The 20,421-nt window shown below is 44.5% G+C and overlaps 2 protein-coding genes across 2 annotated transcripts; one reads left to right on the top strand and one right to left on the bottom strand.

Moving 5' to 3' along the window:
* Nucleotides 1-51: 51 nt before the first annotated feature.
* On the bottom strand, nucleotides 52-12,617 carry slc9a6a (solute carrier family 9 member A6a). Its single transcript, XM_030368099.1, has 16 exons — nucleotides 12,194-12,617; nucleotides 11,553-11,752; nucleotides 10,836-10,913; nucleotides 10,627-10,703; nucleotides 10,383-10,495; nucleotides 9,907-10,012; nucleotides 9,437-9,578; nucleotides 9,052-9,157; nucleotides 8,734-8,822; nucleotides 8,446-8,559; nucleotides 7,927-8,038; nucleotides 5,132-5,285; nucleotides 4,738-4,768; nucleotides 4,539-4,621; nucleotides 3,988-4,093; nucleotides 52-3,422 (listed from the first exon to the last, which is right to left on the bottom strand). Exons 1-16 carry the CDS (start codon nucleotides 12,480-12,482, stop codon nucleotides 3,135-3,137), a joined length of 2,088 nt encoding a protein of 695 aa, XP_030223959.1. The 5' UTR covers nucleotides 12,483-12,617; the 3' UTR covers nucleotides 52-3,134.
* A 568-nt stretch (nucleotides 12,618-13,185) lies between these two features.
* taf7 (TAF7 RNA polymerase II, TATA box binding protein (TBP)-associated factor) lies at nucleotides 13,186-20,114 on the top strand. Its single transcript, XM_030368100.1, has 12 exons — nucleotides 13,186-13,406; nucleotides 14,013-14,089; nucleotides 14,253-14,331; nucleotides 14,510-14,643; nucleotides 15,019-15,142; nucleotides 15,399-15,457; nucleotides 15,922-15,994; nucleotides 16,786-16,896; nucleotides 17,021-17,209; nucleotides 18,632-18,744; nucleotides 19,502-19,561; nucleotides 19,958-20,114. The coding sequence occupies exons 1-12, from the start codon at nucleotides 13,370-13,372 to the stop codon at nucleotides 20,000-20,002; spliced, it is 1,101 nt and encodes a 366-aa protein (XP_030223960.1). The 5' UTR covers nucleotides 13,186-13,369; the 3' UTR covers nucleotides 20,003-20,114.
* Nucleotides 20,115-20,421: the final 307 nt, after the last annotated feature.

The following is a 20,421-nucleotide window of genomic DNA, read 5'->3' as shown; positions in this document are numbered from 1 at the left end:
TTAATGCCAGGTGAGGTAACCGGAGACACTGCAGAGACAAACAGAAGAAAGTTTCAATCAAAAGCACAGGGTTCTGTTTATTAGACGTTGCACACACATGAACAGGTGAGGGTATAGTTACACAGATGATGTAAACACTCCGTACCTGCATCACCGAGGAAGAGAGACGGCACATAGTCTTTCTCTCTCTCTCGCCCTCTCTCGCTCTCTCATGCACACAGAATTCTCCAACATACACACACACTCTTAAGTGTGAGTACAGATCACTTAGACATTAAGATTCTCTGGCTCGCTCTCACAAACACACTTTGCAGTGTATACGCAGGGCACGGTAAGACCCTTCGGTCAGCTACATCAGACACAATTGATTGACCCCAATCACAAGTTTAGTTACCATTCAGGGTACATGGAGAGAACATATACTGGCAGAGCAGTACAGGCAAGTATGTAGACCTATATGGGCCTATGCAAATATGGTATCGGTTGATCATCCAAAAATAGCGGCGTACAAGTTTTCTTTTGATTTTTCCCCCGCAGAATGTAAGACTTATGGAGAGTGAATGAGAGCGAGTCACGCTCTGGAAAAGGTCATGGATGGGCAAACAGGAATATACGTTTCTGTTCTTTTCTAGAATTCATTACAATGGCCTGAACGGTTTAATGATAAATATGGCAAATTGAAGTATGCTTCTACTTAAAATTCTCACTTCAACCTTAATTTTAGGAAATGTTATAATTATATGTAAATATATATTTTGACAGAGTGATAAATCAAAAAGGTTTTTGACTGCAGATTGACATGAATCATTATTTGGGTTCCACCACCTTCCAAAACATAAGCGAAATAATTCATAAGCAGCACTCGGATAAGACACATCATAGCAAGACAATCGACAAAACTAATAAACAAAACAAATAAAAAAAAAACAGAAATTCTCAAAGGAGTGCAAAATGGCTAAATCTCATGCCTGTCAACGTCATCGCTCCCCTTCCTCACAATAAAATATTCATAGTAAAAAAACATAAAATAACACATAAAAATGAACAATTTCCTTCACGATGCAATGTGGAGGGACAGAAAATGAAGTCATGAACATTCCTGCACAGCAGAAGATAACAGTGAAAGGCAAAACACCATCCCCTCCAGCTTCCCCCCCCCCCCCAATCCCCTCCCATCCACTGACAAACCTCCATTTCCATTCCCTTGCTTCCTCAACCCCACCCACTGCTATCGTTTAGCTCTAAACTCAGCAAGGGGCCAACTGTTCTTATCTCCCCGCGGGCTGAAGTGCTACGGCTTTTATTCTAAACCACCCTGTTAGCCATGTCTGGCAGCTGGCCCGCTTCCCTCAACATCAACACCGTGTTACCCCGGCGACAGTCTGTCAACACTTCCTGCCTTTTAGACCACACCAAACAACCGGGAGAAAGGAGTCGGCAGCAACCCACTGCACGCGCTACAGAGATTTTACATTATCTGGCCGCACACAACCTATAAAAAGAATTATTTTAAATATTTATTTACATAAATCTTTTCATTTAAATGTATGAAACGTCCAAAGAAATGGTACCCATACGTTATGTGCAATACATTTGACACGGCTGCTTATATGCAATCCTGTAACACCTCATTGTATCAGAGAGGATCCAACCAGGGGAAACGCAGTGCTAATACAGTCATCTGAATTCAGTGGAATTAATCATTGGCTTGGGCCTGCAGTCGTTGTCATGCATGCTCATCTATATCAACGACTCTGTATTGATGATGATGATGATGCGTTGAACTCAAATAGATGAACATCAAAACCATAAGTCTGCATTTCTCTCCCAACTCAAATTGTTGTCGGACTACCAATCACATCGGCTTGAATATTCAGCTACATTAAATTGATCAACATTTCAGGAAGGGAATCTTTGTTTCAAAAAGGGACACAAAAAAATGGATACACTCCAGCACAAGAGTGTGCAGCACGATTGTAATATAAAATGTAGACAATGCTACATGTATGATCATTTTGTAACTAGCTCATGGTACTGAAGCCAAGTTGCAAAGAGGATAGAAAACACTGGAAGTCATCCGCATTTAGCTCCTCCCTTTCCCCCCCCTCATAAAACGTTCCAAATGCAGGACAAATAAATGTCTCTAGCCTTGACTATTAGGACTGTAGTTGGATCTCATCACTCAAAAACAACAGACCCTCCAATCTCCCGAGAGCAGGCCCCGCTTCTAAAATAAGGTGTCAAATCCCTCTCTGAATCACAGCCAAAGGTCACTGGGAGGGATCCGCCTCTTCTGTGCTCAGTCAGTGGCATCACATCGTGGCCTATTGTACAAGCACATAACACGGACGGAAAAACTCCATGGAGTACAATGCTACCATACAGACAGAGCAGATATTTTGAATCGCCCGCCCAAAAAAACTACAATTGCAGGACCTGCCCATCCACAAACTGCCCATTCAAAAAAAAACATTCCGGCACCTCGGAAACCCAGGAACGGGTTGACTAGGCATAGAGCTACAACCACCAGGCACTTGATTGTAAATCAAATGTAGGGTTAGACAGGTGGAGCCACTGGGTCGCAGCTAGGCCCTGACTACAAGAGAGGGCAGCGACATTCGGTCGCCAGATCAACAAACCCTAGTTCCCGAAAACGTCCAAATCAAGCCACCGTCCTTTGCATGCATAATCAAAGTTATAGTGGGGAATTGCGATTACATGTAAATTAACTGGCGATGTTCTTTGACCAAACGCATGCTGTTGGACCTCTGTGCATTGGTTACTGGTGAGGTGATTGCCACACATTCAAAGCGAAACTTAAGAATGGAATATTTAAAAAACAAAACCAACTAACTAATAAAGAAAGACATACATCACAGGTACGGTGGACGCCCAGGCAAGGGGGGAAGAAGGAGCAGAACGAGAATGAGGTAGAGATGGGGAGTCCCCTTAAGCAGTGATGAGCGGATTTAGGAGTGATTAACGGTAGAGAGTTAGAAATGCAAAAGGTGCGAGAAGTTTTAAGAAAGAAGAAGAAGTTTGAGAAGTCCACCGGCTCCCGGCTCCACTGGAGTGTGGGGGGGGGGGGGGGGGGGGGGGGGGGAGGTGTGACGCAGAGATGGGGGGGGATGGGATCAGATCCGCGGGCGGTGGTGGTCTGTGAAGGGGGGCTCAGAGTCGTCCATGGGGAGCACCAGCCGCGTGCCCCGCATCACCAGCTCCTGGTCGCCGCACGTCAGCTCGCGGTCCAGCTCCTCGCTGAAGGAGGCGTTGGCCGTGCCGCTGGGGAGGCCAGCCGGCCCGCCGCTGGTGGTGTAGGCGCCGGTGGCGTCGGTGCTGATGGTGACGTCGCCGTAGGTCAGGCTGATGTCGCCGTCCGTCAGGATGAGGTCAGAGTCGTCGTCCTGCAGCTGGCACTCGTTCTGTGCGGGAGAGAGAGGGAGGAATGAGATGTGTATGGTTTGGATTCCTGGACGCGGATCGAAAATCTATATCGCTTAAAAAGGCCTTTTCCCGTGGTTAGAATGCACAGCCTTGACGTTGTGATGTTCAGAGTATTTGAAACATTGGTACAGTGATACCCAAAATATCGACTGTAAAAAAAAAACCTGTACAAGCCCAACCGAACAATAAATCTCAATGTCAGAACTAAGGCTGATGATACAAAATGTCAGCTTTTTGATGTAAACATAGCCATAGACTTAATATTGTCGCAGGAGCTGACATTCCAAAATGTCTGCTTGTCAACAACAAAAATTCCTACAACAACTAGGGTCAGAGATTCCTACAAAGTCTGCTTTTCAACAACTACAATTCTTCACAGAAACTAGATTCAGAGATCGACACAGTGTAAGCTTTTCAACAACTAAAATCCTGACCGAAACTAGGGGCTGGGGCTCCCAAAATGTCTGCTCCTCAACAACTAAAATTCATCACAGCAACTCAGGCAGAGGATCTAAAATGGTTGCCAAAAAACAAGCATCTGACCTCATAGGCCTGGGGGCTGGTGAGGCAGCGGGCTAGGGGGGCACAGCAGGTGGGCATCACGGCGGTGAGAGGTGGGCCGCTGTGAGTCAGGATGGGCTTCAGATAGCTGGTGGGGGGGGGGGGGGGCTAGAGTCAAGGATTATATCCGGACGATGCAATGAAGACACATGGCATGAAACATCAGTGACATTTGATTTGATGAACTTTTCAGACAGAAACATTTGAAGCCTGGTTTGACCACATGTTTTTAAAAGGAAAAGGAAAAAGGAGAGTTTGTTTAGGTTCACCTGGTTGGTTCATCTTAAGGCAGCTAAATATTGAAGTCATTGTTCTAAAGTGGCGGGGGCTCCCTCTGTTGTCTCCCAATGTGAACTTCAACCATATGATAAACACATGCACAATTTATACCATTGCATGGTTAAGCTTACTCTTCTAACCACCAGCTTGAATAGGCGCCTGATGTAAATCATGACAAGCATCTGAAGGAGGTAAAATTCATACGAAGTTGATGTAAATGTCAACACTTTTCCTGTGGTCCTGCCAAAGGATACTTGTGGTCGAAGGTGTACCAGATCCGGAACAGCCAGGCACTCTCCTGTTTGGTGCTTCTCCTCTCTGAACCTTCATTTACACTCTTTTTCCAAAACGAGAAGAACAAGAGTGACGATGATGAGTTTGTGTACTAGTTTGAAATTTGCTTGAAAACAGGAAGTCACAAAGAAACAAACCGTAATCTTGCGTTATGCCTACCAGATTATCTTGGTCGGCGTCCACCCCCACTCTGTGGAAAGAGTTGCAGAAGGGTAGGTCATTCAACACAATCTGTGACAAACCAAGTAAAGCTGGCAACCAAGTGCGAGATCTTAAACCAACATTCTCCTTACGAGTCTTGGCTCACACTGTACAAAGTACAGGTTGGAGAACTGGAATTCCCTAATAAATAAAAGATGGTTTAACTGGCTTAACATGCTCAAGGGACGGCTCAGCAGAAACAAGCCACGCTGCTGCCTGAAACCTCAGACCACAAAATGAACTTCTCTTTTACTATTATTCAAACTAGACTCAACCCACGCCATGTAGCACTCAGTAGTTAACCCAAACCTGTACTCAACATGAACGGTCTGTGTGAGGCCCAGAGACGTACCGAATGCGCTGGCAGGAGAGCATCTGGGTGGTGCCTCCTCCGCAGACCCAGACGGTGAAGAAGACCACCAGCAGCGTGGTGGAGAACATCATCCGGCGAGCGTAGGTGGCCGTGTCCCTGATGGACAGGGCGAAGGTCATCGCCCCGCGCAGTCCTGCAGATCACACCAAGCACAATGTGTAGACATCAGAGCCGGACAGTAACGGAGTACATTTACTTGAGTACAGTACTTAAGTACAATTTTGAGGGATCTGTACTTTACTCGAGTATAATTTTTTGGGAGTACTCATGACTTTACTCAAGTACATTTGAGAGGCAAATATTGTACTCTTTACTCCGTTACATTTCTATCCATAACCGTGAGTACCCGTTACTCCTTCTGAAAAATAAAAAATAAAAGGAGAAAAGAAAAATCACGGAAACCCTCAATTTGTTGTTTCCCTCTCAAACGTGATTCCCTCTGAAACTGATTAGGACAGCCTTCAGCCTATCAGCAATCACCTTTGCTTTCCGCCAAAGCCAACTCCATGGTCAGAATTAGATGAGAGACGATTGTTGATTTGATTGATAAAAAAACGGAGAAACTCACCCATACATAGAATTGTTAGCTGAATTTTCTTTTCTGATATTGCATTTTTATGTTAGCTGAGCAATTGTTTTTATGTTCTTGAGTATACTGTTATACTTTATACAACGGGGGACCTAAATTCAGCGATCTGATTGGTTCCCAACTGTTGTATAATGAGCATATACATAACTGCTATGACGCCCGATCATTTTGTGAAAGTTTGCATATCACTCCGCGCCTGGAAGTAGAAACAGTTACAAAGTAAAACATGTGTTGGATGATGGAGAGGGTGTAAATGTTGTTACTCCGGAAGTGAGCAAGGCGATGGAGAGACTAACGAAAGCTTAAGCACACGGCGAGTGAACTGCTCCATAGGATAAATTGCCGTAAGAAACTTTATCACACGGAGATTTAGCTTGACCATGGAGGAGGGGATTCACCAGCGGGGAAATATACCCTTCGACCTTGAACTGCTCCATAGGATAAATTGCCGGCGAACCGCTCTATCGGAGCCTTCTCTCGGAGGGACGCTAAAGTGTGTTGCATAGCGACCGTCGATGCATAGCGGCAGCCAGGAGGGACTACTTTTTGGTAGTCTTTAACAAAACGGCTACTTTGACTTTCTTGGTTTCTTTTTAAATGTAGTGTGTCTATGACTTTCGTTTCGCCATAACAGTAACCGTTGTATAAAAGCAATAGATCACTTCAGTCAGTGGCATGTGCTCATTATACCACTGTGAAGGGGGTCGCCGGCCCTCCGCTGCACGTCGGGGCCGGACAACGCCCCTTAACAGTGGTATAATGAGCACATACCACAGCCTGGCGTGATCTATTGCTTAATTATACAATGGGGGACCTAAATCCAGCGATCTGATTGGTTCCCAACTGTTGTATAAAGAGCGTATACATAACTGCTATGACGCCCGATCATTTTATGAAAGTATCACTCCGCGCCTTGAAGAGGAAACCATTACAAAGTATCGTAAGAAACTTTATCACACGGAGATTTAGCTTGACCATGGAGGAGGGGATTCACCAGCGGGGAAATATACCCTTCGACCTTGAACTGCTCCATAGGATAAATTGCCGGCGAACCGCTCTATCGGAGCCTTCACTCGGAGGGACGCTAAAGTGTGTTGCATAGCGACCGTCGATGCATAGCGGCAGCCAGGAGGGACTACTTTTTTGTATTCTTTAACAAAACGGCTACTTTGACTTTCTTTGTTTCTTTTTAAATGTAGGGTGTCTATGACTTTCGTTTCGCCATAACAGTAACCATTGTATAAAAGCAATAGATCACTTCAGTCAGTGGTATGTGCTCACATTATACCACTGTGAAGGGGGTCGCCGGCCCTCCGCTGCGCGTCGGGGCCGGACAACGCCCCTTAACAGTGGTATAATGAGCACATACCACAGCCTGGCGGGATCTATTGCTTAAGTATACTATTGTGCTATTGCCATGGTAAAAAGATGAAAATTACTTGATTTTACTTTCAATTCCTTTTACATTCTCCAAGGTGTTAACATTTTTCATAACTCCATGTAGGACGTTTCTATACATAAATGTAAGCACTGTGGCAGTAGTAATGCAATATTTAGAAAACATACTCTTGTACTCTTGATACTCAAGTACTTTTAAAAACAAGTACTTCAGTACTTTTACTTAAGTAGACATCTGACTGTAGTACTTTTACTTGTACTTGAGTAAAATTTAGCAAGGGGTATCTGTACTTTTACTCAAGTAAGGAAGCTGTGTACTCTGTCCGCCTCTGGTAGACATACATCAACAAGTACAGATGCATTTCTTTTTTACTTTTTGGGGGACATTTATTTAACTTTTTCTATAAAAACGTTGCCCGAAGGCTGGCGAAGTTGAAATAGTTATAACTATATGTTTAGGTAGGTAGCTTTAATTCAGGTATGAGATTAGATAATGTAGATTATGTACAAAGAGTGTACGTCTATCGGAGTAGTAACAGTGACAACAATGGCCTTTAGGTAACACAAGCGTGTTTGTTCACTTTATCTGTTGTAAGATAACATTGTGTTACTGAGGAAACAGTAAAGCCAGACAACTGACGGCAGAGATGCCAAGGGCACAAGTGACTTGTTTCCATGACTACAGCCTTCTCTCCACCCCCACCTCCTCCAAAGTGCTTCCCTCTACCCTGCTAAATTGAGAAAGTGACGATGGGGCCTGTATGGCCGCATCTGAAAGAACACTGACCAGCAAACATCATCATGTGCTGGAAGTTGGAGCGGATCTTGTTGCGACGGCCCAGGTTGAGGAGGAAGGAGAGGGGGTAGATGTTGCAAGCCCTGCCAATGAACACAGCCACCTGGGGTCACTGCGGTCAAGGAGTAGCAATCGGTGAATGAGCCGCTTATATGCGATACGCTACGCTTCGACCTCTGGGTCTTCTTTAATATTTGTTAATGAATGCAAAGAATGTCTGAATATCAGTTTGCTGCAATGGGAATACCGTTAGTAGGCCAAATGAATCACGGCATTTTCTGCTGGCGATACTCCGCCATATTGAAGACTCACGAGTTTCAGATCTGCAAAATCCTAAATCGACATTTATAAACTAACCCTAAACAATGACCAAAAGCCATTACTATTAACATAATAACTAACATTGCGATGGTTCTATGCCTCCAAAATTGCGGTGTACATAGTGATGTGCAAGCCCTATAGGCAAGAATAAACAGTGCGTTGGCAGTTGAATCGACAGCGGAAGGATACGAAAGCTCCGATGATGAACATGGGGTTGAACACGTGGTTCTGGAAGGTGAACAGCGTCAGGCCCATGTAGGAGAAAATGAAGTTCTCTGCCAGGAAATTCAGCAGCTCAAACAACTTTTGAGACGACAAACAAAACGAGCAAACATCACAACACGGCACTCCCTGCAGCAGTCGTGTTCTCAATCCTCGTTTTACAAATGCTTAAAACAAACAGAGTGAGCACTTCTTGGCTGTTCAACAGATTTCATTAACAGGGGACTTTTATTCTTGGGGCTGTTGTGATCGTACCTGTTTGGTTCTGATCTGGGACTCTGGGGACAGGTTGTTGTAGGTGTAATGGGCCTGGGTAATTCCACAAAACAGCACCGCTACAACACCTAGAACATGGCCCGGAAGAGACGTTACACACACCTAAAGAACAGTAGTGCAATGAGTGGATCGTTTCTTTTGGATCAGCTGTACCTATATAACCAAAGTTCTTACATGTGCATGTTAGTACAGAGGGCCATGCAGGGAGAAAGGTCCCATGTTAGGAAACAAGGTCCTAAATACGAATTGTTTTGTAGTTTGTCAGTGTGTGTGTGTGTGTGTGTGTGTGTGTGTTACCTGTGAAGCCACAGGCCTCTGCCAGAAGGAATGTGCTCCAAGACATGAGGAAGAACAGAGCTGTCTCCAGCAGCTGAAAGTCCCTCAGCTTGGTGAATTTGGTCACGTGACGAGTGACGGTCAAGGAGTCAAGCAGTGGTGTCTGGTTTCTAAATGGACTGTTTACAACAAATCCTCACAGAGAAATGCAGTTTCAATAGTAATGTGGGAGAACTGGAACGGCAAATACACAGAGTACACATGGACTTATAAGGATAATATGGATTAACAAACATTAACTCGACAGTTCTCGAAGTGTATAATAACAACAAGTCTAGAGCAGGAACACAACAAAGTCACACATGAACTGGAGCGGTTTAGAAGTACATTTGAACCGGAAGGATATAAGAGCTGTCATCACGCCAGTAGCCACCCCCAGGGCAAAAGAACCACTGAAGACCCCGAGGAAGACGCCCAGCGACTTGAGCACGGCCATGACTTCAAAGGTGTGGCTGTTATCCCCCTGGGGCTGATAGGCCACGATGGACCTGTTGCAATGTCACAAGACCACGCAATTACACAGCATCAATGAGAGCACTGCAGTGTATGTTAGAATAGCCTGAAATGGATTCCTGTGGATGGATCATCCTAGATCGTACAGTCTTTTCAAACACTCCAACTCTATACTTCCTTTGGTAACTTCCTTTTAAAACAAAACAAAACAAACAAGAAGTCTGCTGCAAGTGTCAGTCCGCGATGGCAACGGAACACCGATATTGGATTTGTTTATGGTCGATAGCTTGCACTCTCCCCAGGTGCAACTAGCCTCTCCTCTGAACTGCACTGGACAGCAATAGCATCGGGCCGAGGACTTACGAAGACAGCACCACCGCCACAGCGTCGTTGAGGACACTTTCCCCGAACAGCAGGGCGTAGAGATCCACATCCACCTGCAGCTCATTGAATATGGCCAGGACAGTCACTGGAACACAAACGAAAAACACACCAGAACATTTGCATGTGTTTTAGTCCTCAACTAGTGCACATCTGTTGTTTTTCTACAAATCAAGTCGAGTAAGGAATAAACAATGGCAGTGTTTCCCGTTATTGAAATAAATAATAACAGCACACTTCTCCCTTGACACTAGACTATCCGCCTCCCTCCCTTACTAGCCGTTTCCATTTATGATCACCCACTATCTATGGTGGGTGCTGATCATCTCAGATTTAATTTCTACAGTTCTCTAATAAAGTAAGGCTAGGTAACTAACGACCATGTTTGAGCATTTCAACCAAAGAGCTGGCACAGTTTGACAATGAACGGTAGTGCTTGCAACTGAACAGACACACACCAGGGTCTGTGGCTGAGAGGATGGCCCCGAAGAAGAGGCAGTCTGTGAAGAAAAAGTCTTCACCCAGTTGCCCCACATGCTTCATTAGAGTCACGAAGCCGTACATCAGGAGTCTGTGGAGCACAAAGCAATAATGTAACTCTCCTCAACACTCCAGAGGACATTGCGACCCCATGAATCGTGGTATACATGGGCTCGATTTCGTTGCAATTGTCGAGAACTGGTTAGCGGAGGTACTTCTTACCCGATGACAAAACAGGAAACCAATGTTCCCATGAAGGCATAGGCCAGGATGGATCCCATGTTTAGAAAGAAATGTCTCTGAAAGGCATCAACAAAATATGAACGCATTTTAAATATACAATGCAATAAAAGGACATTTTATTGATGCTAAAAATAGCACATGTCTGATCTGAAGCAACTTATGTTTGGAGTTGAGTGTGCCTTCTGTACCCTTTTGAGGCTGTAGCCAGCGTGGAAGATGATCGGAGGCAGTAGGATGTTGAAGAACACTTCCGGGTCAAAGGTTACCTGGGTCCCAAAGACAAATAGCAGCAAGTAAACATACAGTAATCAAAAGGACTAATGAGATAATATGACAAATATTTTATTGATGCAAACATTTACACATCTCTTTTGCAAACCATCAGCCGCTCTGCAACGGTAAATGATAATTGTGGCACAATAACAGGCTTCCATGCCACCGTAATTTAATAAAGAAATGTAGGTCAGAATGATGGGGCTTGTGAGCCAGACAACCAAAAATGGTTTCAAAAGGTTCAAATTAATTCATAAGGGGGATAAATCTACTCACAAAAGGGTAATAGATATTCGGTGAAACCAATTTAGTATTACTCAAGTGTATCAACCTTACTAATCCTAATCTTGTTTCTGTTGAAACTCGGGGCACTGAGCAATTTTGTATTGGAATGTATTTATAAATGTTCCAGAATAATCTGGGCTAGCCTGCAGTCAAAAGCCTAAAGACATTTAGTGAATCTGTACCCGAATGACTATGAACAGCTATAATTTATTTATAATATTCATTCACAGACGACCTCTTAGTTCTAACTGACAACAAACATGAACCTACACCACAAGGGCGGTTGACAAAACTAAAACGCCAGCACATCAAAAACACACACTCGCAACATGCACTTCAACGTTTACCTTTCTCAGCATCTCGTTATCCTGCACATCATCCAACACGTTGGCACTGATCTCTCCGTTCAGAGTGTACTCGTAGAATCTGCCACTGATGTTCACAAGAAGGGTGGCAGGGCTGGCATTAACATGGCAGTTCAGGGTGGCAGCGCTGATGTCACGGGGAACATGGATGGCATAGCGCAGCACCACACCAACCAGTACACCTATACAAACACACTCACACACACACACGCACAGACACACACACACACACACACACACACACACACACACACACACACACACACACACACACACACACACACACACACACACACACACACACACACACACACACACAAAATTGTCAAAACATTTACAAATAAGGCTGTATCATACAAACCTTCTCCAATTGGCATTTTACAGTGAAAAGGGGGGGAATTGTGTGAATTGTCAAGTGAAATAGTTGTGTGGTTTAAATAATACATATATACCTAATTTTCGCTTTATTTACAATTTGACAAATATTGAACTCAACCATTATAGAATCGGATGTTTATATTTCAATAAGCCAAATGCACCGTAAAACTGTGATTATCATTTCCTTTTCTTATTCAGAGAATCATGCCACCCATTACATCCACAGTGCCAACGGGGTTCCTCACCATAGATCATCGCCAGTCCTGTCTCGTGTAAGAATCGGAATCGTCGGTGCTTGAATAGCCAAATAGTTAAAATAGTAAGGGTGAGAAGCATGATGAAGATGAGCAAATCTACACTATCCTGCCTGTGGCTTTCTTCCACCTTCTTCTCTGTTACGATGTTCTCCATGGCACTGTCCTCTTGAGATGATGCATTGCAAACACATATGCATATAGACAGACTGACAAGCAACAACAGCCACAATGTCCTTGTTGCTCGCCTGGCTCTGCTGACAGTCAATGTATATCCCATTATTGTGATTCAGCCGTCAAATATCGCACTGTCGGCATCGAAAATCAAAACGTGACTATTTTACTGCAACCTGCAATGTGGACAGCAGAAAAACGACAGCAACACAGAAAAAATATTCCTGCCCCGGAAGCGAAAATATCTTGCAGAAGGATTTAAAAAAACAAATAATTATATCCTAGATATAAGTCAATAGTGCTAAAGTCCCACTGAATGACAATTTATGCTGGGTTTATAAAAGTCATTATAGAAAATTGCTAGTTTAAATAGTTATTTACGTCTTTGGAATCGGTCATGTTTGGGTGATGCTATTATTGTGAAGTGTATGCTTTGAACTGGAAGAGAGCAGGCTGGCATAACGGGCCATAACGATTTTATAACTGCTGTTTTTATTCGATTGGATAAGAAACCTCGCTAAACCTGTAAAAATACGCGCTTTACATATTAGAAAACGACACTATAATGTTGAAATGTAAAACGTTTATCCCTATGGCGCAATGTTGACAATGTCGCACCACACCACACTGGCTCTAATGATGTGTTCAAAGTTTCATGAGTCCCGGAAAATGAAGACTTTCAAGATAAATACACTTCGTAAATATTAGACTACGAACTGAAATAGAGAACAAAAGCAAGAATATATACATTTGAGGAAAATATACAATTGCTATTTTATTCAAAATAGCCATGCGAAAAAGACATAAAACAACTGAAAATGTATAATGGCTCAATGTCCGTCTCTACTCGAACTTAGCAAAGAGAGACTACGGTAGCTATCATTCCAGCAGTTTTCGCCAAGCGTAAAGAGACTGTTTCTCTCATAGATGTCTGTTTTATCTTTTACTCTTCCGATTACGGTTTAATGTGTAAATCCTAAATTCAGCTATAGCATGGAATCAAAAAAGAAAACGACATCGAAAATTAAAGGTAAAATTGATTTTCCTGTATAAGATTGAGCATGCTAACGTTAGCTTCTCGTTTTGTAGCACTGCAATGTTATTATTGTACCATAAACACAAACAATAATACTTTGTGTAACAACAGCTCCCTACATGTATACATCTAAAACTGGAATAGTTGATTTTGAATCATATAATGCTACATCGTTTAATCTTTATGATTTGCATTAAGTTATTTTAAAGGTTAATGGATATTCACAAAATTATCTCCATATCATAGGATGATGATATACGTCTGATATCATTATTCGATTGACTTGTTAAGTGGATTTTCTCTGGTAAAACCACGACACAGTAGCGATTAGTTTATAACGAGACCTGGTTTGTTAACAAAAATGTTGAACTATATCCATTATGGCCATTTGATTTGTATACAATAGAAGCCAGTAATTGTTAAAGAAACGCATCAGTTACCGTACTAAGTTTGAATTGTTTTAGCAAACATATAACAGACTGAAAGTCTGGTATATTATATCTGTTGACCAAATCCATTCCACTCACACTATGGGAGTCCGAGTATGTTTGCTTAATGAATACATTTGATTGCCATTAATATAGACCCTTTTGATTTCAGTGGGAAAAGTTGGCTCAAAGAGCAAAGAAGATGCTCCCCACGAATTGGAGAGTCAGTTTGTACTCAGGTTGCCTTCGGTAGGAAATAACTTATTGCTCTGGAAGTGAATGTGTTGCAACAAGGGGGAATACAGATTGGATTTGCATGCGAATGAATCAAATCAATAATCTTTCTTTAAAAACGTCTTCACTACATCATTGCCTGGAAGGTAATTCTTTACAAATTATTTTTTATTTGAAGGAATATGCCTCCACTGTCAGAAGGATTGCCCAATCAAGCAGTATGAACATGAAGGATAGACTTACTGTTGAGCTTCACCGTAAGTAACTTTACTAATTGTAATAACAGAATTTAAAATACTATTTGTGGAAAAACTGCTAATGCTTTTAACTTGCAATCCATTAAAATATGTTATATCTTAAATATAATTGCTTTCTATAAACATAAACACATTGAAAACCTGCTACATATAAAATGTCTCCGTTTTCCTGGAATAGCGGATGGTCGCCATGGTATTGTGCGAGTAGATCGCGTACCGTTGGCCTGCAAGCTGGTGGATCTGCCCTGCATCCTGGAGTCTCTGAAAACTGTGGACAAGAAGACGTTTTATAAGACAGCGGATGTCTGTCAGGTGGGGACATACAATACTGTCATTTAAACAAACAAAGGGGAAGGGATGGGATAACGTTTCTAACTTTACCCAATTTGTCCCTGCTCTTGAACGACTATGTATCGTATTACTGTTTGTTCCTTTGGATAAAATATTTGCCTTCATTCAAATCAGAAGCTTTCTTATCCAAAAGACAATGTCAGTTTGTTTGATGGATTTTTTTTTTTTTTGGGATAAGCCGGCAGCTTCATAGATGAAATAATTAAAAATAAAAAGAAGAACAAAAAATACTATCTGTTACCTACCAAGGAATCTCAAAGCTTTTAAGTATGACAATGGAACACTGTATTGGTCAGTACCGCCCCTTGAGCTCCTACCCCCCCCGCCATGTGTTAGATGCTGGTGTGCACACTAGATGGAGACCTCTACCCGCCTCTGGAGGAGCCTACTGGAACCACCGATCCCAAGAGTAAGAAGAAGGACAAGGACAAGGACAAGAAGTTTGTCTGTAACCACGGCAGTGAGTATACACACACACACACACACACACACACACACACACACACACACACACACACACACACACACACACACACACACACACACACACACACACACACGCAGACGCAGACACACACACACGACATTTTGGCTGAATATTGCCGACTGTGTGCCTTTTTAATTGTGTCAACTTTGGAGCGTCAGTGTTCCAGGATTTCAAGGTTGCACTGTGCCAGTCTTTTAATCCCGTCACCCTGCCCTCTGTTGCTCTCCAGTCACCCTACCGCTGAAGAACACGCGCAAGAGGAGATTCAGGAAGACGGCAAAGAAAAAGGTACTGACATCTTCCGTATTTCCCCTGAGCTTACCTCTCCCCTTCATCCTCATCCATTTCGCTCCTTCATCCCTCTGATCAGCATCCCGTTTCCTTTTGGACTTTCCAAGAAGGAATTAGCATTTCAGAAAACAAGCACTGAAAATAAGAACTCAAATTTACATATAAATAATGCCTCTCCATCTTGTTGCACCCCGAAGGCATGCAGAAAAGCAATTTCACCAGTGTTTGATCAAACACTGGGCTTCCACGGTACTTTGTCTTGTTAGTAAATCTCACCCAAAAGGTGCAGCGCTGAGCACTATTGATCGGCCAACTCCCCTCCTTTTTGTAATCGCTAATGTGCGCGCTGGCGCACAGCCATCTGGCAGCGCCTTGTGTATATATGTGTTTGGGTGCACGTGTGTGATGCTGAGAGCTGTGTGTGTGTGTTTGTGTGTGTAACCTCATCATGCTCTCTCCAGTACATTGAGTCTCCTGATGTGGAGAAAGAGGTGAAGAGGCTGCTGAGCACCGATGCCGAGGCGGTCAGCGTGCGTATCCTTTTTATGGCCTCCTCATTGGCTGCGGTTCGTCAGTAGGAAAAAAAATTGACGGAACAGGATCCGGGAATGTCCTCAAAAACAAAGGAGTGAATTTTAACTTGAGTGTATGTTCTTACATTTCATTGATTTGTAATTGATGTTGGTATACGACTGTGTTGTAATCCCATCTATCTCTAGTTTCATAAATGTCCCTTCAGTGCATATACTGTAGGTGCTCCATGCCGCATTGCATCAATGTGTGCCTCTTTGCTTTTTGATGGAGCTTACCAATGTAGTCGAGTGGCAATCATGGAAATTAATTGAGTAGGCTCTGAGACCCCATACGCTGCTGTCTACCAAAAATATGGCGTGTTTGCCTCTCTGAGGGCCTCTGCAGGGCTCGGTTTCACCTGGCTCCGCGCTGTGTCATTTCTCAACTTGAGCGATGTACACACTTAGCAGGAAAGTCATTAGCACTGAAATTATGCTCTAAATTTGCCTGACAGAACAGAGGCCGGGCGGGGCACTGGGGCAGGGCCGCTTCTCATGATCGCTCGCTGTGGGCTAATTGAGATGGACCGGGCCTTATCGCTGCCTTAGTTGGGCACATAAAGCCAGGTTCCCGATAATCATTAAAGAAGAACCCGTGTGGGAGAGGAAGCCGCGATATGCGTCACCCTGATTAAACGTCTGGATGAAGTAGGTTGCCTGGGACAGCTGTACGGTTCGGAGGACAAGAGGATAAGGGCTCTTAATTAGAGCACACTAGCGCTGAGCCCTTGGCCCTTAACCGCCATGGATCAGGATGGGAGCTGATTGCCGAGGACGAGACCAAAGAGCCCGACCAGCACTGCTCCCTGGCCAACCTGGACTCCTCGCCGGGCACCTCGGTGCACAAGGGCCACGGCTCTACCGGTAGGTCTCCAAAGTCTCCCGAGACGACCCCTCCTTCTGCTGAGGCCTATTCCCAACAAGGCATTTCATTGGGTAGCACGAGACGAAACACCCGACTCGTTTTGATGCGTTTTGGTCCGTCCAGCCCAACAGGACGAGCTGCGGAAGATCTTCAACGACATCAGCAGCAGCAGCGAGGAGGAGGAGGATGAAGGGGAGCGGGACGAGGATCTGAACATCATGGACACGGAGGACGACCTGGTGCGACAGCTACAGGACAAGCTGGACGAGTCGGACTCGGCCCAGCACGAGGCCGACAGGAACAACCAGATCGGTGAGTGAAGCGAGGTCAGGGGGGCTCGACCCACGAGGGGTCCCCCGGGGGAAGTCTCGGTGCTCTGGTGCAGCCCTGTCGTTTTACTACTGCTCTCGCTCTCCCCCCACCCTCTATCTCTCTCGCTCTATCTCGCTCGCTCGCTCTCTGATATGAAGAACCCGGCCAGGCGCTCTCGGAACAAATACAGAAAGACAGTGGGAGACGGTCCAAAGTCACATTAAATCAGAACCTGGAGACGCGTGTCAAAACAGAGGGCAGGGGGAAAAAAATGTGGAGACCGGTGCTCGAAATCAGAGCTGAGTTTTCTGGGTTACACAAAAGCACACACACGCGCTTCCATGACACTTTTTTACACACACACACACACACACACACACGCACACGCGCGCGCGCAACGGCACACGCACGCAACTGACACTTTTTTTCATACACACACACACACACACACACACACACACACACACACACACACACACACACACACACACACACACACACACACACACACACACACACACACACACACACAGGTGCACCCCGTATATCGTGCCTATCATCACTCCTGGTGCCTTCCCGCCACTGGCCTGACAGACGTTGACTGCTGTGCTGGCTGCTCAGATGGCAGTATGTTCAGACAGCTCCATGCCTCCCTACTCTCAACGATACCTGGGCCCTCCTGTCACTCACCGAGGCTACCTACCGGATATCCCCAGCTCCTCAAGCCCGGCAGGGCTCCTTTGCTAATAGGCACAGCTCTGGCCACGCATATTTATCCCATTCCCTCCCTCCCTCCCTCCCTCCCTCCCTCCCTCCCTGCCTGCCTTACAATAAGTGGCCTGAGCACTGCCTGCAGGGAGTATTATTTTCTTCTACGCTTCCTATGCTTCCCTGCTCCCGCTCTCTGAAAACAAAGATTTTCTCCCTGAAAAATGTTTAGCAGGCTATTTTCATGTGTACATTTCACAAACCTGTGATTGACAGGCAAGACGGATTCCCCAAAGCCATCAGGGAAGGGAGACCCATCTGTCAGAGATCACCGGTGTGGTCTGCCTAATATTGTGCATACAGAGGCAGGCTCGGATATTCTCCCAGCCTGATGATTCACTAACAGCTGACGGATGGCTTTGCCATTTCAATCAAGTGACACTCAAATAACAGCTCTTGACCTAAACCTACAGCACCTTTTAGTTTGTGATACAATAGACCTGGCCAATGGGTCCACCTAGTGAGACTAGGTGTAGTATGGGATCGGATGATACCTATAAGTACCGAAATGCATTCAATCGGATTGAGGTATCTAGGCCAAAATGTTAATACATTTAAATTTTGTTCATATCGGCCTGATCCATGTGACTGGTGGTTATTATGCCCAACATGTTAATAACAGGGTCATAATGTAAAACTGATGTGTCCCTGCAGTGATGGAGTACCAGGTGCAGATCAACAGCGTGAAGTCCAAGCTCCAGGAGACCCGCGCCCGCAAGAAACAGCAGGAGGAGCTCATCATGAAAGTGGAGAACCAGGCACTCAAGGTGACCCCCACACACACACACACACACACACACACACACACACACGTGCTATATATATTCTCTTACATGTCTAATTAGTGTCATAAATAAGTAAAGGTTTCAACATTCCCATAAGCGTTAGTGCAGAACAGCCCCACATAGGAGCCTTAAGGCAACGCATTTGAAAAGAAAATAGAAATGCCATGATTTGGAAGCTCACGTCGTATGTAAATCAGGAGAACATGTCGGAGACAGTGCTCGTCTGAGGATATAAAAATAACATTTCAACCGTTGGCTTCTGTAAATGCATCCTTGCAGGGCATGAGTATTACTCATGTGGCTGCCAGCAAGCGTTCTTTCGGGGGAAATTCCACAAACATTTCAAAACACAAGCTAACATGGCCCCTTTTTGTACTAGTATTGTGCTATTATACAACCGTGTGTGTGTGTGTGTGTGTGTGTGTGTGTGTGTGTGTGTGTGTGTGTGTGTGTGTGTGTGTGTGTGTGTGTGTGTGTGTGTGTGTGTGTGTGTGTGTGTGTGTGTGTGTGTGTGTGTGTGTGTGTGTGTGTGTGTGTCGCCTCGCCTCGCCTCGCTGTCTGCCCTATCTTCAGTCATTATCGCAGACACAGGGAAAAGGTCAGCAGCCTCTGACTGGCGGTCCGAATGATGATCTGTCAGACGCCAGATGGGGACAATGAGCCACACGGTCAAGGGGACATTTACAGCCACCGCCATGAACTCTGTTTTCTCTCTCTCTCTCTCTCTCTGTCTCTGCAGAACCGCTTCCAAGCTTGTTTGAACGAGATCGTCCAGCAGGAAGAGCGAGAGATGGAGCAGGTGAGAAGCTTGTGGTGGAAGCCCTATTCTGTTATCGGAGATAACAGCCTTTGTTTCCCAGAGAGATTCCTCTGCTATCTGTCCCTATGCTCTCTGAAGATGACAGGCCTAGTTTTTTTCTACAAGATGACGTTCCCATTTTCCATTCTCATTCCCAACGATGACCCGCCCAGTCTAGCCAGGGTATTTATGGTTGCCGGGGTGACAGCCATGATCCACTGGAGGCCAGGGGGGTGAAGGGGGAGTGGGGGGGGAAGTCTTGTTGTGGTGTTTGTATTGACGAATGAGTAAAATTAATTAATACGGGAAGACATGTTAATCACCCTCCACTTAGCCTCCGATTATACCCGAGAGATGCCATCCATCGCTCAAGCCTGTCATGTTCTGCTTCAACAGCTGGCCTCGCTTCAGGAGCAGCTGGACTCGCTCATCGAGAAATGACCACCAGGGGGCAGCCATGCGTCATCCTCGCCCGGAGACGATTTCGCTTTCTTTCCTTTTTTTACTCAACCGAAATAATGTGTCAACATTAAAATAAGATTTTTTTGATTTACTTTATTGTATTTTTTTTGCGGGGGGGGGGCAAAATATGCTTTAATGTTGATCACAAATAAACTGTCGTTATAGATTTAAAATGAAGAGTGTAATTTGTTTTGTTACCCTATGGTCGCGTCGCTGCCAAGAAAAACCGGAACCGCATCAAGACAAGTTAAAAACAACGTTGGTATGGGGTTCTTTTGTTTACCAATAAAATGTTATCACATTGCTGTTACGGGCAATTTAAATGACGGTTGGAGGCTGAACAGCTTCATAACAGCCATGTTCACATAGTCATCATTAATAGTTAATGATTAAAAATG

This window comes from Gadus morhua, chromosome 10 (genome assembly GCF_902167405.1).
Source record: "Gadus morhua chromosome 10, gadMor3.0, whole genome shotgun sequence".
Taxonomy (NCBI): domain Eukaryota; kingdom Metazoa; phylum Chordata; class Actinopteri; order Gadiformes; family Gadidae; genus Gadus; species Gadus morhua.
Note: the sequence above shows the minus strand (reverse complement) of the source record. Positions and strands in the feature narration are given on the sequence as shown.